The sequence below is a fragment of the Microtus ochrogaster genome, linkage group LG5 (genome assembly GCF_000317375.1).
Source record: "Microtus ochrogaster isolate Prairie Vole_2 linkage group LG5, MicOch1.0, whole genome shotgun sequence".
Classification (NCBI taxonomy): Eukaryota; Metazoa; Chordata; class Mammalia; order Rodentia; family Cricetidae; genus Microtus; species Microtus ochrogaster.
The window spans coordinates 60759809-60773891 of record NC_022031.1 but is presented as its reverse complement, the minus strand read 5'-3'; the positions used below and the strand labels follow the sequence as shown (position 1 = coordinate 60773891).

At 42.6% G+C, this 14083-nt stretch overlaps 1 protein-coding gene across 2 annotated transcripts in view; it reads left to right on the top strand.

The window, feature by feature from the left end:
* Positions 1-14083, top strand: part of Dpy19l4 (dpy-19 like 4) — a 57239-nt gene that overhangs the window by 8900 nt on the left and 34256 nt on the right. For both annotated transcript variants that reach the window (XR_001229278.2, XM_005362308.3), the window contains exons 3-6: positions 2987-3111; positions 10216-10306; positions 10550-10671; positions 11169-11314. Coding sequence is in view for 1 of the 2 variants with exons in the window: in XM_005362308.3 (XP_005362365.1) it covers positions 2987-3111; positions 10216-10306; positions 10550-10671; positions 11169-11314 (484 nt within the window). In the remaining variant the exon portion in view is untranslated. The remainder of the gene's footprint in view (positions 1-2986; positions 3112-10215; positions 10307-10549; positions 10672-11168; positions 11315-14083) is intronic.

Below are 14083 nucleotides of genomic sequence, written 5' to 3'. Positions count from 1 at the left end.
GCACAACACTCCTGCACAATACTCCTGCACAACACTCCCCTGCACAACGCCCCTGCACAACACCCCTGCACAACACTCCTGCATAACACTCGTGCTTGCTTTTTGCTCACTGCTGCTCACTTTGCTGTCTGCCTTTGCAGCCCTTACCCCAGCACCCTGTGCTGAGCATTGGTGTCCCTGTGTTTTGTACCAGCTGTGAGGGGCTTTCCTCCCTTACAGTGATAACAGCACGTCCCAGATGGGGAGTGACATTCATCTGGAACTGTGAGGATACAAGAGGACTGAGAGCAAAGCTGAGGTCTTGAATTAAGCAGTGACCTGAATTGGGGTTATGGTTGACTCAGAAGCCAGGTGTTGCCTGCGGTGGTAGCACATGCCTTGAATTCCAGTACTCAGGAGGTAGAGGCAGGTGCAGGTAGATCTCTGTGTTTGAGGCCAGTCTGGTCTACAGAGTGAGTTCCCGGACAGCCAGGGTTACACAGAGAAACTTTGTCTTGAAAACAAAAACAAAAGAACGCATGCATATTAAAAGTGAGACATACATACACACAGACAGAATATTGTATACATAATAAATAAATAAATAAATATTAAAAAAAAGTGAGACATAATAAAACTTTGCCTTGTAAAGTATTGATATTTTGAATTTTGTTTTTCTTTTTAAATTTTTTGTTTGTTTGCTTTTGTTTTTCGGGACAAGATTTCCCTGTGTAACAGTCTTCGCTGTCCTGGAACTAACTCTTGTAGACCAGGCTTGCCTCAAACTCACAGGGATTCATCTGGCTCTGCCTTCCGAGTGCTAGCATTAAAGGCGTGTGCCACCACTGCCTGGCCTGAATTTTGTTTTGTTTTTTCTTTTTTAAAGATTTACTTATTACGGATATAGTGTTCTGCCTGCATGTATCCCTGTAGGCCAGAAGAAGGCACCAGATCTCATTAAAAAGTGTTATGGAACACCATGTGTTGCTGGGAATTGAACTCAGAACCCCTGGAAGAGTAGCCAGTACTCTTAAACTCTGAGCCATCTCTCCAGCCCCTCAAATTAAATTTTTACTGTTTTATTATTTATTTATATTGTTTGTTTTTTGAGACAGGGTTTCTCTGTGTATCCCTGGCTGTCCTGGAACTAGCTCTGCAGTCTAGACTGGTCTCATTCAGAGATCTGCCTGCTGCCCAGCTTATTATTATTTTTTAATTAATTAGTTATTTATTTTTCAATTTAATTGCTTCGGTTGCTTTATATATTTATGGAAATACGCTTGTTTAGCACAGTAATAACAACTGATATTTGCTGTGCTTTTAGCACATAATAATCACTTAGTGCTTTGGGAGCCAGGCGGTGGCAGCACACGCCTTTAATCCCAACACTCAGGAGACAGAGGCGGGCAGATTTCTGTGAGTTTGAGGCCAGACTGGTCTACACAGTGAATTCCAAAATAGCTAGTGCTATTACACAGAGAAACCCTGTCTTGATAAACAAAAAAACAAAAAACAAAACAAAACTCAAACATTGCCACTACCATCACAAACAAACAAACAAAAAAACCCTAAAACTATAAAACAGTTATATCATAGTGGCACTAACAGTTGACTTATTGAAAAGTTTAAAAATACTTAGAATATGGTAATTTTAATGATAAATAGTAACTTTGCAAACCCTGTGTTTGTTTGCCTTCAGTGCTAGGGATTGAGCCTGGGCATAGCCCATTCAAGTTGCAGCTCACAGTGTGCCAGGTACAGCCTTGAGATTGGTTTAACTGATCTAATGAACCAGAAGGTTGATTTCCTAAGTCGTCTGCCATTCAGTACCAGAGCAGTGGGTCTCATGCCTTTGGGACCATACTTCTGTGCCTCACAGCTCTAGTGGGACTGCTTTCTCCTGTGCGCAGAGTCCACGTGCGTTCCGTGTGCACACTTCTAAGACATAGCCCTCCAAAGTCAGCGAATTCCTATAGGGCAGCAGTGGGAATCAGAATGAGTGCTTGTAAGATAACTGTGCACTCCTTTTCAGTACTCTTGAATCAATGGACATTTTTCTCATGTTTTTTGTTTGTTTGCTTGTTTGCCCTTTTAAAACAGGATTTCTTTCTGTAGTTCTGGAACTCACTATGTAGACCCGGCTGGCCTCGAACTGAGAGGACTGCCTTCTTTGGCCTTCTAAGGGCTAGGATTAAAGTCGTGCGCCACCACCACCTGATTTTCTTTCATGACTTAACCAATTTTCAGTGTATTGTTGTTTAATTTTAAGCATATTTACCTTGTTGTGAACCAAATCTCTGTAGTGTGTTCATCATGTGAAATAGACCTTAATTAAAATAATTTTTCTTGTTGGGCGGTGGTGGTACGCACCTTTAATCCCAGCACTCAGAAGGCAGAGGCTGCCAGATCTCTGTGAATTCGAGGTCATCCTGGTCTACAGAGCAAGTTCCAGGACAAGCTCCAAAGCTACACAGAGAAGTCCTAGCTTGAAGACCACCCCCCCAAAAATTAATAAATAAAAAATTACTTTTTTTCTGTGTGTGTGTGTTTCGACATATGAGCACACATGGAGATCAGAGGACAACTTTAGGGAATTAGTTCTTGCCTTCCACCATGTTGGTACCAAGGATTGAACTCAGGTTATCGTGATTGGTGGCTGGTACATTTCCCCACTGACCCTTCCTGCTGGTCCCCAGCCTCTGGTACCTCTTCCCTCGTTAGCATTTTAATTAGTGCGGTACGTTTGTTACAGGTAATGAATACTGAGGTGTTACCCTTGAGTAAAGCCTGTACTTTATTCAGATGTTCTGACTCTTTGTCTTATGTGACTGAGCTCTCAGTTGGAGGAGTCCCGGTCAGGTGGCCTACAGGATGGACCTCTATAGAGTTTAAAGTTTTCTCATGCTTAGACTGGGGTTATGTGTTTTGGGGAGAAACCATTGAGTTAGGATGCTGTTTTAATCACTCTGCCTCCAGACCACAAGTCACTCCGGTTCCTCTTCCTCAGATTTGTCATTTCAGCGCTTTGCCAAGGTGCTTATTGGCTGTATCGCGGCCGTTGTCAGTGGCGTGATGCATGTTTTCTACTTATCAGCATACCACGAGCGGAAATTCTGGTTTTCCAACAGGCAGGTAAGAAGAATTTTGAGCATATGTCATAAAGTAGAAATTATTAGGGTGCTCTCCTTGTACAATTAATTTATCTGGGCTGTTAGGAGAATCTGGTTCAAGTTATGACAACTGGCTGCAGGAGTCAGCATACCGAAGACAGACAGGTGGATCCAATTGCAGGGCAGTTGGGGCTTGTGTGGATGTGGGTTGTGGGCAGTAGCCAACAAGGGAGGCTTGAGATTGGAATCCAAGAGAAGTGGTGACAGAATGGTCAGTGCAATGCTAACTCCTTTTCGATGGAAGACACTGGCTCATATCGAGCTGGTACCAAGGACATCAGGCACATTCGTGGTGGTGATGTAGGTAGGATGTAAGGCTAAGATTCCAGGTGCCCACTCTGATAGTTGTGTTCGTTTATAGTAGCTAAGAGACCGGGAACAGATCAGAGCTACTCTGGAGAGCCATGGTCAGACCAAGCTGAATCTCTCTGAGGACTTGCAGTAAAGTCTGGTGGTATTGGTCAGCCTCTAAGGAGTTTAGCTCATATTTCAGAAATGCGAATTTCAGCATTAAAATACTTTAATGTTTAGATTATGTAGTTACACATGTTTAATTTTGGGATTATATTATATAATTGCAGTTTTGGGGAAGGCTGAAGATGATTATCAGGTACAACAGGATTTACATTTTAAAATGTTATTTTTAAATTTTAAATTGCATTTATTAATTTATTGTGTGTATGTGTGCAGTATGACAGGTGCCTTGATCCACTGCATCATCTAAGTGACTCCACTAACAGTGTTAAGATGTTGTTGCCTCGTGGTTAATGTTTGGGGGTTTTTTTTTAGATTTATTTATTATGTACACAGTGTTCAGCCTCCATGCCTGCAGGCCAAAAGAGGGCACCAGACCTCATTACAGATGGTTGTGAGCCACCATGTGGTTGCTGGGAATTGAACTCAGGACCTCCGGTAGAGCAGTCAGTGCTCTTAACCTCTGAGCCATCTCTCCAACCCAATGTTTAGGGTTTTAAATTATATGTATTTCACAGAATCCTCAGTCTCTATAGTTATATTTGAAATTTCACCGTTGGGCCTTTGAATAAAGCTGCTCTCAGAGCTCACCTGACTGTGGGCTTTTCAGAGTTCTGTGCTCGCTTGCTGCTCTTGCTCATTGATTCTGAGCAGGCAGTCACGCTGACCGAGCACTCTCAGACCCTCTTTGTGTAGAGAATGGATCTGAGTAGTTACTCCTCACACCTGTGTGTTGGTCAGGTTAGCACAGCAGCCTGTACTTTTTCCTTCAACGTCTGGATCAAAGCTGGCCATTTCAAGGGAAGCCAAATATACACATTAAGTTCCAGAACAGCAAGACCTTGTCGAAAGAAAGAAAGAAAGAAAGAAAGAAAGAAAGAAAGAAAGAAAGAAAAGAAAAGAAAGAGAGAAAAGAAAAGAAAGAAAAAAAAGAAAAAAAAGAAATGAATCTCCATGCCAAGTATAGGAAAGTCACCCAGGAACCATCAGAAGGTGGTCTTCCTCTCAGTTCTTCAGGCTGGCCGTCTGCAGTGTGTAGGACCTGGTCACTGTTGTAGGCAGGACTGAGGACACTGGAGTGAAGATGCAGCCGTGTTCTGAAGAACATGGAATCATGTAGTGCGTACAGATAGGGATGGTGACATTGAGAGCTTCTGCACAACTGTGGAACCCACTTTAAAATCAGTCTACCGGGCTGGAGAGATGGCTTAGAGGTTAAGAGCATTGCCTGCTCTTCCAAAGGTCCTGAGTTCAATTCCCAGCAACCACATGGTGGCTCACAATCATCTGTAAAGAGGTCTGGCGCCCCCTTCTGCCCTTCAGGCATATACACAGACAGAATATTGTATACATAATAAATAAATAAATATTTAAAAAAAATAAAAAAATAAAATCAGTCTACCTTTAGTAAACTTTTTATTATTTATTTATTTCAAGACAGATTTTTTCTGTGTAGCCCTTGCTGTCCTGGAGCCATCTCTGTAGACCAGGTTGGCTTCAAACTGAGAGATATCTGCCTCTGCCTTCTGAGTGCTGGGGTTAAGGAGTGTGCCAACCCACCCAGATAGTTAATAAGGCCTTTCTGTGTTTCATAGCAGAGTTAATTTAAAATATGATAATTAGAATTTCACCTTAGAAATCTTGGAAGGAAACAGATGTGGTTCTGTCATTCCTTTGTTGTGGAGACAAAGTCTTGTTCTCACTCTGTTGATTAGGCTCGTCCGGGAAACACACTGTATAAACCAGTCTGTCCTCACTCTTGCAGTACAGGAGTTAGAAACCTGAGCTTTCACACCCAGCTGCAAACAATCTCCATCCCCCAAAAGAATTTTTTTGTTTTTGTCTTTTTTGAAACGGGGTTTCTTTGTGTATCCTGGCTCTACTGGAACTTGCTTTGTAGACCAGACTGGCCTCCAGAACTCACGGAGATCCAGTTGCCTCTGCCTCCTGAGTGCTGGGGTTAAAAGGTGTGCACCACCACCATCTGGCCTCAAAAAAAATTGTAAGAGAAATTCATTTAGGTGTGTCAGTATATTTGGGCTGTGAAAACAAAATATACAAATTGGGTTTGAAGGCCAACATAAGTCACAAGCAGATGCTGTTTGTCGGGATGTCTGTCTGTCTGTCTGTCTGTCTACCTACCTACCTACCTACCTACCTACCTACCTACCTACCTACCTACCTGCCCGCCCCTCCTCTCTTACTTTCTAAGACAGAGTCTCATTATGTAACACTGGCTGGCCAGGACATCACAGTTTGACCAGCTTCTGCCTCCAGAGTGCTGGGTTAGAGGTGTGTGCCACCAGACCCAGCTCAGACATGCTTCTTGATCCTGTGGCAGAGGGATGAGGGAACTCTGGGGCCTCTTTCGTAAGGGCACTAACCGTGCTCATGAAAGCTGTGTCCTCATGACATACCCACCTTCCTAATACCCTCTTTCAAATACTACTTAATACTGGGGATTACATTTCAACATACAAAATTGAGCCCTGTCAGGGGACACTAACATCCAGACTCCAGCAGTTTCTAAATGGGAGAAAGGTTAATTGACCTGGAAAACATTTTCTCTTGGAGATTCACAGTAAAAACAGATGTGGAAGTGGAAAAATTTTACAATAAAGAAACTCACGAGACCATTTAATCAAATTCTTAAAAAAAAAAACATTTATTTATTTATTTATTATGTATACAATATTCTGTCTGTGTGTATGCCTGCAGGCCAGAAGAGGGCACCAGACCTCATTACAGATGGTTGTGAGCCACCATGTGGTTGCTGGGAATTGAACTCAGGATTTTTGGAAGAGCAGGCAATGCTCTTAACCTCTGAGCCATCTCTCCAGCCCCTCAAGTTCTTTTCAAAACATAACTACACACTACTTACTATTTGTATTTTTACATTTATTTAAAGGCAGTCTTGTTGTGTAGCCTAAATGACCTTGAACTCTCAGTTTTCCTGTTTGACCCTTTAAGTGCTAGGATTACAGACTTGAGCTCCAAACACTTAAATGTTTTATTTGTGTTTATTTGTTTATCTTATAATCTTACATGTGTTTGTTCAGGGCAATTAGAGGACAACTTTCTCCTTCCAACATGGTTCTTCTGATAATCAAACTCAGGTTATCAGGTTTGGTAGCAAGCGATCTTACCCATTGAGCCATCCTGCTGATCCCAGGACTTTTTAAGTAACATTCAGTGGGGGCTGGAGAGATGGCTCAGAGGTTAAGAGCATTGCCTGCTCTTCCAAAGGTCCTGAGTTCAATTCCCAGCAACCACATGGTGGCTCACAACCATCTGTAATGGGGTCTGGTGCCCTCTTCTGGCCTGCAGGCATACACACAGACAGAATATTGTATACATAATAAATAAATATTTAAAAAAAAAAAGTAACATTCAGTGAAACTGTAAGAAGTTAGAACTTTGGAAAACTGCTCATAGGGGCTTGGGTGTTAACAGAGTCTGCTAGTTCATTTTCCAACTGCCCTGACTCAAAATAATCACACAGACACTCTATTATTTAAATCACTGCTTGGCCAATCACTTAAGCATATTGCCAACTAGCTCTTATATTTTAAATTAACCCATTTTTATTATTTTATATTTTACCATGAGGCTTGTGGCCCTACTGGCAAGGTTCCGGCTGACAGCTCATGTCTTTCTCCTCTGGCGGCTCCACGGTTTCTCCCTGACTCTGCATACTCTATATCTTTTCCAGCCTGGCTATATAATGTTAAGCCATTGGCTGAAAGCAGCTTCTTTATTCATTAACCATTAAAAGCAACACATATACAGAAGGACTTCCCACACCATTTCCCCTTTCTGTTCAAATTAAAAGGAGGTTTTAACTTTAACATAGTAAAGTTACATAATATAAAACAGGTGTCAAGTAAGAATTACAGTTACAATATTTATATCCACTTTATCTTTTATCATAACTAAGGAAAATTATAACTATCCTTCAGCACCAGAAGGAAATAATATTACCTAAGTTAACAGGAAGTCCATTGTAAACAACTTCCAAAAACTCAAAAATTGACAGAGATGTCTTGCTATCTAGATAGTCGCCCAAAATTCTTCTGTAACATTGAGGCATCTATCTTCAACCTACAGGCCTCATAGTATCTGGCAGACTTTTCCATAAAGCAGGAAATTTGAAAGACCTGTATTGGCAGTTTGTCGGTTACTTTCTTGCGTTTCCTGCAGAATGTCTTGCAGACTCTTTCATGAAACAGGAACCCTGAAGGACTTTCTCACCTTCTTTAGGCAACTTTACATTTTCTCTGGGTTCTGCATGTCCAGTTATACAACATACCATCAAGCAGTCCAGGCAAGAGCAGTTTCTTGCCCAAATAGCTAGCAAACTTTATAAGGAGCCTCTTTCATGCCCATCTTCCTCTTGAAGTAGATTGGTGCTGCCAGGAGCAAATGAATCTCATTGTTATGATAAGTTCTAAGTTCTTAAAATATTTTAAATGCCATATTCTATTAGTCTTTGAAAGGTTTGAAGAATAGCTATCCATCTGAAATATCTCTGTACATCTAGAAAATCTAACTAATAAGACTACAAGCTTGACTGTTATATATGGGTATTTTTTATTTCAATTTTTTAAAATTTTGCAGTATTTATATATGTATAATCTGATGTCTTGGGGAGGGGTTCCAAGCCTAAGCACAAAATTCATGTATCATATAGTTTTATACATGTAGTCTAGGATATTTTTACATTTCTGTGTGCTAGCCTTTTTACTGTTCTTACACAGAGTCAGGGTACAGCATTTTCCACTTGCACCAGCATGTCCACACACACAAGTTTTAGCCTTTGGAACAATTGAAATGCAGATTTTGGAGCTGAGTATGGTGGCACATGCCTTTAACCCCAGCACTCCCAGCAGAGGAAGGCAGAGCTCTGTGATTTTGAGGCCAAAATGGTCTCCAGAGTGAGTTCCAGGACATCCAGGGCTACACAGCGAAACCCTATCTTGAAAAAAATAATTCAGATTTTGAAGTATCCCTACTTAACTGTGTTATGTGTGAACACAACTCGATGTTAAGAGGTGATCTGATCAGGCCTGCTATTGTAGTGCAGGGTTTAAAGCTCTTGACTAGCTAATGCCAGGCCTAGGGTTTGGCCCTAGTATAGGAGGAAATAAGGTTATGGCAGAGCAAAAGCTGACTTAGCATTGAAGAATATAAAGCATTCTGATGGTGCTTGTTTGTTTGAGATTGGGTCTCGCTGTGTATTTTCTGGTTAGCCTGGAACTTGCTAACAGAGCAAGCTTGCGTCAGCCGATCTCTGCCTGCCTCAGCTTCTAGAGCCCTGGAGCTAAAGGGGTGGCAGCCACACCTGGCCTTTACCCTTGTTTGGTGTGTCTTTTTGTGAGTGCTTTGTCTGCATGTCTGCCTGCATGCCAGAAGAGGGCATCAGATCCCAGTACAGATGGCTGTGAGCCACCATTGGGGTGCTGGGAATCCAACCTGGGTCCTCTTAACTGCTGAGCCACCTCTCAAGCCCCCTCTATTACATTTTTTTTTCTTTTCCATTTTTTCCAAATATCACACACCATGTAGATGCACATGTGTGTCTGTGGAGGAACCTTCATCTGCCTTCCACGGTGTCCTTTGAGGTAGGGTCTCTGAAACCCAAAGCTAGCCAATGTGGCTGGCTAAGCTTGCTCCGAAGGTCCCATCTCTGCCTTCTGTGGCTGAACGTCCAAGGTGGGCCCACTTCGCAGTTTAGTGGGTTTGGGGATCTGAACTCTGGTCCTCTTGCTTGAGCAGCAAGCGCTTTAATAGCCAAGCCATCTCCCCAACCCTGTTATGTTCTTAATTGCTACTTTTTTTGGTTCTTTATAGTTAAACCTTAGGCTTCTTTTCTTTCTGATGTGAAGATTGAACCAGGACCTGCAAGCCCTCTACACGGAGCTGCACGTCTAGCCTCTTAGAGTTGGGAATTTCGCTTATTTTCAGAAAACACTGATTGAGAATCCGTGGTTCCTCAAATGTACCTGTTAAGGCCTCATTCTTATCGTACTTAAGGTTATATATCGTCACAGAAAACACTGCTTTCTGCATTAATTTATCTTCTTATTTTGGGCTTTTTGTTTTTAAAGTCATTTAATACTTTTTATACAGTGTCACACCAAGTAGCTCAGGCTGACCAGGAATTCACTATGTAGCTCAAGCTAGTCTCAAACTTGATCCTCGTGCCTCATCTTCCTGAGTGCTAGAACTGTGCCTGGCTTTATTTTAAATCCTGACAAGAGTTTATTGTTATTACCTTTTACTACTATTGCTGTTTTAAGGATATTCTTTGGGTTTTCCTTCTAGAATTTCCTTATATATAAAACATAATGGACCAGTTGTAATTCATTTGAAACCATGTTTTCACCAAAATGATTGCCAGACTGTTGAGATATTTAATCTTAGTAATATGGTGATTAAGGAAAATTCAAATATCTCCTGGAATAAAATGGTAAATCCTTGTTATGTCAATTTAAAATATGAAGGAGACAAACAACCAAACACAAGAAGATGAGGGGGAAAAAAGAGTACAGCTGACATTTAACACTGACATCTCAATCCTGTTTCATTGTAGGAACTTGAACGAGAAATCACATTTCAGGGTGACAGTGCTATTTATTACTCCTATTACAAAGACATGTTAAAGGCACCGACGTTTGAAAGAGGTATGGACACCTACACTTAAAATTGTAGTAACATTGTTCTAAAGTAAGTAACTATTGCTAGAGAATAAGAGCTTTAGGAAGGGAATTTGTCTTAGAATGTAGGTTATGCTTTTATGTACATGATAAGAACGTTGGGGAAATGAGGCACCCGTGTTGCGCTTGAGTGCCTTTCTTTCCGTGTTAATCGTGGTGACTGATAAATGACTTGCCGAGCCGTGGTCAGAGAGAACTCTGTGTGTTTAGGTGTTTATGAGCTGACGCACAACAACAAGACCGTCTCCCTGAGGACGATCAACGCGGTGCAGCAGCTGTCTCTGTACCCGGAGCTCATTGCCAGTGTTCTCTACCGAGCAACGGGGAGCCATGTAGGTAGTGCCCTCTACTCTGGGTGTAGTTCATGTGTGAGAGTGTTCTGTTTGCACATCTCTAGTGCAGCGCATGCGTGCCTGCCTGGTGTCTTCAGATCACAGCGGTGTTCAAATGTGGACCTCCACCCCTTTGGGGGTTGCATATCAGATACTTACATTATAATTTATAACAGTAGCAAAATTACAGCTATGAAGTAGCAGCAAATTTATTTTCTGGTTCGGGGTCACCACAGCTCAAGGAGCTGTGTTAAGGATTTCATTCAGCATTAGTAAGGCTGAGAACCACTGCTCTAGAAGGCACAGGTGGTTGTGAGTCACGTTGTGGACTCGGAAACGGAACTGAGATCCTCTGCAAGAAGAAAAACTGCTTAATCACTGGGCTATCTTTCCAGCCCCCCTCCTTTTCACTTTATTGTCCGTTTTCTCACACAGTTGTGTATCCTTGGGTTGTTTAACATCATCCTCTGTCTTATCCCCTCTCTCTTTGCCTTTAGGAGATGATTGAACCAGTATATTTCTACATTGGCATTGTCTTTGGATTACAAGGAATATATGTGACAGCTTTATTTGTCACAAGTTGGCTTATGAGTGGCACATGGCTCGCAGGGATGCTTACTGTTGCATGGTTCCTAATTAATAGGTATGAAAGGCTTTCTTATTGATACTACAAAATATTGTTCCAGAAATATTCCCATCCTTACAATTCACAGCTATGATCTGCAAAGCCTATTGATTGTTATGCTATACGGTGCAGTTTAGGTAGATTCCCCTCAGGGCCTAATCTAGATATGATCACTGATAAAGCAGGTCTGGGAGCCTGGCAGTGGTGGCACACACCTTTAATCCCAGCACTTGGAGGTGCAGGAAGACAGCCAGGACTGTTTCACAGAGAAACCATGTCTCAAAAAAAAACAAAAAACAAAAAAAGAGAAAAAAACAGGTCTGGGAAGCTGGTTCAGTGGTTAAAGCAGTTGTTGTACAAGCGTGGGAACTAGAGTTTGTGTTCCCAGAGCCTGTTAGATGCTGGGTGGACATGGGCCTGCCTGTGATTCCAGTTCTCAGAAGTCTCCCTTGAGCCAGTTAGTTAGCCAGTCTTGACATGTTGGCAAGCTCTCTGGTGATCATAAGACCCTACCTCAGCGAGTTAGATGGAGCACAGTCGCGGACGGGTACTGAGTCAACATCAGGACTCTACGTGGTTACATATGTGCTCCTGTACACTTGACAGCACACACAGGTATATGCACACCCATATACACATGAGGGTAAAACAAAGCAGAAAGGGTTCTCTAGCGACAGAAGTGGTGACATTAAAGAGATTCAAAGGTGGGTAGGATTCACTGGGCCACAGCCAGCTGGAAGCAAAGAGAAGGTGAATTCTGTGAGCACTCAGTGAGTGTATGCTCAGCCTGATGACCGAGTTTGATCCTGGGGACCATATGGTGGTCCATCCAAGAGAACAGATTCCTGCAGATTGTCCTGTAACCCCAACGTGTACACCGTGGTGTGTACCTAGCTGAGTTTTAGGTCCTCCTTGTCTGACTCAAAAAAACTTAATCCCAGCCGGGCGGTGGTGGCGCACGCCTTTAATCCCAGCACTCGGGAGGCAGAGGCAGGCGGATCTCTGTGAGTTTGTGGCCAGAGTTCCAGGACAGCCAGCTGCTACACAGAGAGACCCTGTCTCAAAAAAAAAAAAAAATGCTATTTACAGTAAAATAATCCAAGAGACTAAAAGAATGTCATTGATAGATGTCTTTTTGTTGTTGTTGTTGTTAGTTTTTTTTTTGTTTGTTTTTTTGAGACACAGTTTCTCTTTGTAATAGCCCTTAGCTGTCTTGAAACTAGCTTTGTAGACCAAGCTGGCCTTGAACTCCCAGAGATCTGCCTGCCTCTGCCTCCTGAGTGCTGGGATTAAAGGGGTGCAGCACACACACCCCCACCCCCGGCTAATAGATGTCTTTTTATAACCGAACCTTGGAGACAGAATAGCATCACTCTGATACATGTACTATGGAAGATGACAGCATTAACGCCAGAAGGCAGGCACCATTAATACCAGTATAGAGGCTGCAACGTTTGATAAAATTAATACTCTTTTCATTTGATCATTAACTATGTATCATGGCATTTTGGTAAGAAGCCTGAAAAACCTTTTAATCTTTTTTGCTGTTGAGGAACAGCATATAGTTTTTTACATGCGAGGTAGGGATTCTCCCACTGAGCCAGTTTCCTGGTAGTTTTTGTTTTTGAGACAGAATCTTGCTGTGTTGGCCAGGCTGGTCTCAGCTTGCTTTGTACCTGGTGTGGTATCAGATGCACGATCTTCTCCAGTACTGGAAAGGCAGACGTGTCCCATGTGAGGCTGGAGAGTGAACCCAGGTTCTGGGGCATGCTAGGTAAGCATTCATAGTAGTTAGGGGGATGGGCATCGAACTGATGAGTTTCTTTTTAGAAATATTTATTTTTACGTATATGGGTTTTGCCTGTGTGTATGCCTGTGCATCATATATGTATTCCTGGTACCCACAGGGACCAGAAGAAGGCGTTGGATGCCCTGGACTGTAATTACAGAACACCACAAGTCTGCTATGTGCGTTTTGAGAATTGAACCTGGGTCTTCTGCAAGAGTAACCTTTCCCCAGCCCCCTGATGAACTTATTCTTGAAGGATCAATCCTCAGTACCACACTCTGCAAGGAAAAAACAAACTCTTCTGAAAGCAGCTGCTGGCTCTTCTCTCACGGGATCTGCACAGCTAAAGCTGTGTTCAGTTTATTTTTTGTTCCTGCCTTTTTCTCTGCTCCCTTCAGGTATCCTCTGCTTCCTTTGTAGATTTTTCTGGCTTTCTCTTTCACCAGCTCACACGTGGGGCACCAGCTTCCCATCTCATCTGGAAGTCACAGCATAAGCTATTTTTTTTTTTTTTTTTTTTTTTTGGTTTTTTGAGACAGGGTTTCTCTGTGGCTTTGGAGCCTGTCCTGGAACTAGCTCTGTAGACCAGGCTGGTCTCGAACTCACAGAGATCCGCCTGCCTCTGCCTCCCGAGTGCTGGGATTAAAGGCGTGCACCACCATCGCCCGGCTCAGCATAAGCTATTTTAAGCAAAGGAGCTTTCCCTAGCTTTGTTTCCCTTTAGCTTTTGTTTGGGTAAACCCGGGCCTTGTGCCTGCTAGGAAGTGGTCTGCACAGAGCCCTGTAGTTGGCCCTAATGTAAGCCACTGCACGTGCACGAGGGTGTGCGGTGCTGAGAGCTTGTGGCTTCGCAGGTCCTATAGCTACAGTAATATCTCATGGTAGCTTATTATTCCTATGTTTTTCATGAGCGGCAAGAAGGGAATTTAGTTTTCAGCATGGTCGTACTAGAAAGACTAGAGACCAAGCCCTAGGTACACCACCCAGCATCCCAGGAA